We start from the raw sequence: 2,050 nt of genomic DNA on the forward strand, positions 1-2,050 counted from the left end.
GAGAGAGAGAGAGAGAGAGAGAGAGAGAGAGAGAGAGAGAGAGAGAGAGAGAGAGAGGTGGGCCTTTTTTTATTTTTTAATTATTAAAATAAATAAATAAATATTATATTCTAAAAAAATGAAAGAAAAATGGAAATTAAATATTCCAAGGATATTAATTTAATTTCAATTTACCGAGGGATCAAATCCGTAATAAAACTAGCTTAAAAAAATCATTAATCCAAAAAAGTCAGAGTTTGGATTAAAACCCACAAAAAATACATACCAAGGACTATTTTTGCATTTTTGTCTTTTAGTTAACTAAATATGAAAAATAAAATAAATCAAATAGTTAACTTGATTAATTATGTATTTAAAATTATAATAATAATAATAATAATAATAATAATAATATTGATAACAATAACTATTTTATTTATTAGATTGAATGGAGAAATTTACGTTATACTAAGATTAAATCCTTAATTTGGTAAAAATGTAAAACTAGGGTTATTGGTTAATTACATTTAAATCCTATTAATTTTTTAAAATCGTTATTCAGTTTTTATCTAATATCCCTTTTCATCAACCGACAGTTTCCTAACCTTGTACATCATCATCTACAACTTGTAAATTATGTTGTAGAAATTTTCCGTTACTTCGGTTTTGTCATTTTTAGTTTATTTTGCTTTTTGCTGAAAAGGACCACTACTTGTATTTAACTTCTTATATAACTGTTCAACAAACTACCTTCAAAGCAAAACTCCCGCACATAAATCAAGGTGAATATATCTTCTCTAAATTTTGGTTTGTGTTTCTTGCAAGGTATCCTTAGATGACAAGTTGACAACACTCTTTCACAACTCTCCCTTTTGTCCTACTCAACACTCATAAAGATCATCACTCAATCTATAAATACAATATACATATTCCAAAAAGAACAATTCATATCATTAAAAAACGTAATCAAGTTTCAAAAGCAATGGAGATTAAGGTTGAAAACGCGAAAGATGAACAAGCTCCTCTTCTTGCAATCACACTTCTTCCCGAATCGGTAGAGAAAACCCTGATACAAAAAGCCATCAGCCAAACATTCGAAAGCACTGCCCACTTAGCGAATCTTTTACCGACTGGTTCGGTTCTTGCTTTTCAACTCCTGTCGCCCATATTCACAAATCAGGGCGACTGCGATCCTGTGAGCAGGGCCATCACTGCTGCACTTGTGGCTCTTTGTGGTTTTTCGTGTTTTCTACTGAGTTTTACTGATAGCTTCATGGATGGAAAGGGTAATGTATGTTATGGGTTCGCGACAACACGTGGATTATGGATCATTGATGGGTCGACAACTCTACCACCGGAACTTGCAGCAAAGTACAGGCTGAGATTCATAGATTTCATGCATGCGTTCATGTCGCTTATGGTTTTTGCAGCGGTGGCTTTATTTGATCAAGATGTTGTGAATTGCTTTTATCCATCTCCATCTGATGAAACGACAGAGCTCCTCACGACACTGCCTGTTGCATTTGGAGTCGTTTTCAGCATGTTGTTTGTTGCTTTCCCTACACGACGCCATGGAATTGGGTTTCCCATTAGTACCATTTGACACCGATCCAGACCATTAGTAAAAAGAAGGGGGATTGAAGGTGGTGGCCTATGGGTGGCTTGATAACATGTTACAACCAAGTTTTTCATCTATGTACCTTTGTTTATTTAATTTCTATAAACATTTGATATATCCACAACAGATTATGATATTTCAACTGAAAAAATTATATTGTCACAATTATATCCTTCTGTATTTAAGAGAGAGATTCCAATTTTTGTTTAGAAAAAACGCACAACCAGGTTTTCAAAAATTATATGTTCTCAATTGGCAATTATGTTAAAGTCAATATATGTGACGAACATATCTTATATTTTAATTTATTAATTTATAAATATTAAAAAATGATAATTATACCTTTGTGTTTCTTTTCTTATTGAATATTATATCAGCTTCTTGCCTTTGGCCATTCATAACAGAATCATTTGGGTTTGCGACATAGCTTCTTTCCTTTGGTCATTCATCACG

The 2,050-nt window shown here is 32.4% G+C and overlaps 1 protein-coding gene across 1 annotated transcript; it reads left to right on the forward strand.

Annotated features, from left to right (window-relative positions):
• The first annotated feature begins 859 nt into the window (after positions 1–859).
• LOC145001370 (protein DMP4-like) lies at positions 860–1,762 on the forward strand. Its single transcript, XM_078960745.1, has one exon. The coding sequence runs from the start codon at positions 962–964 to the stop codon at positions 1,580–1,582; it is 621 nt and encodes a 206-aa protein (XP_078816871.1). The 5' UTR covers positions 860–961; the 3' UTR covers positions 1,583–1,762.
• Positions 1,763–2,050: the final 288 nt, after the last annotated feature.

This window comes from Lactuca saligna, chromosome 1 (assembly GCF_052625555.1).
Source record: "Lactuca saligna cultivar CGN05327 chromosome 1, ASM5262555v1, whole genome shotgun sequence".
In the NCBI taxonomy this organism is placed as follows: domain Eukaryota; kingdom Viridiplantae; phylum Streptophyta; class Magnoliopsida; order Asterales; family Asteraceae; genus Lactuca; species Lactuca saligna.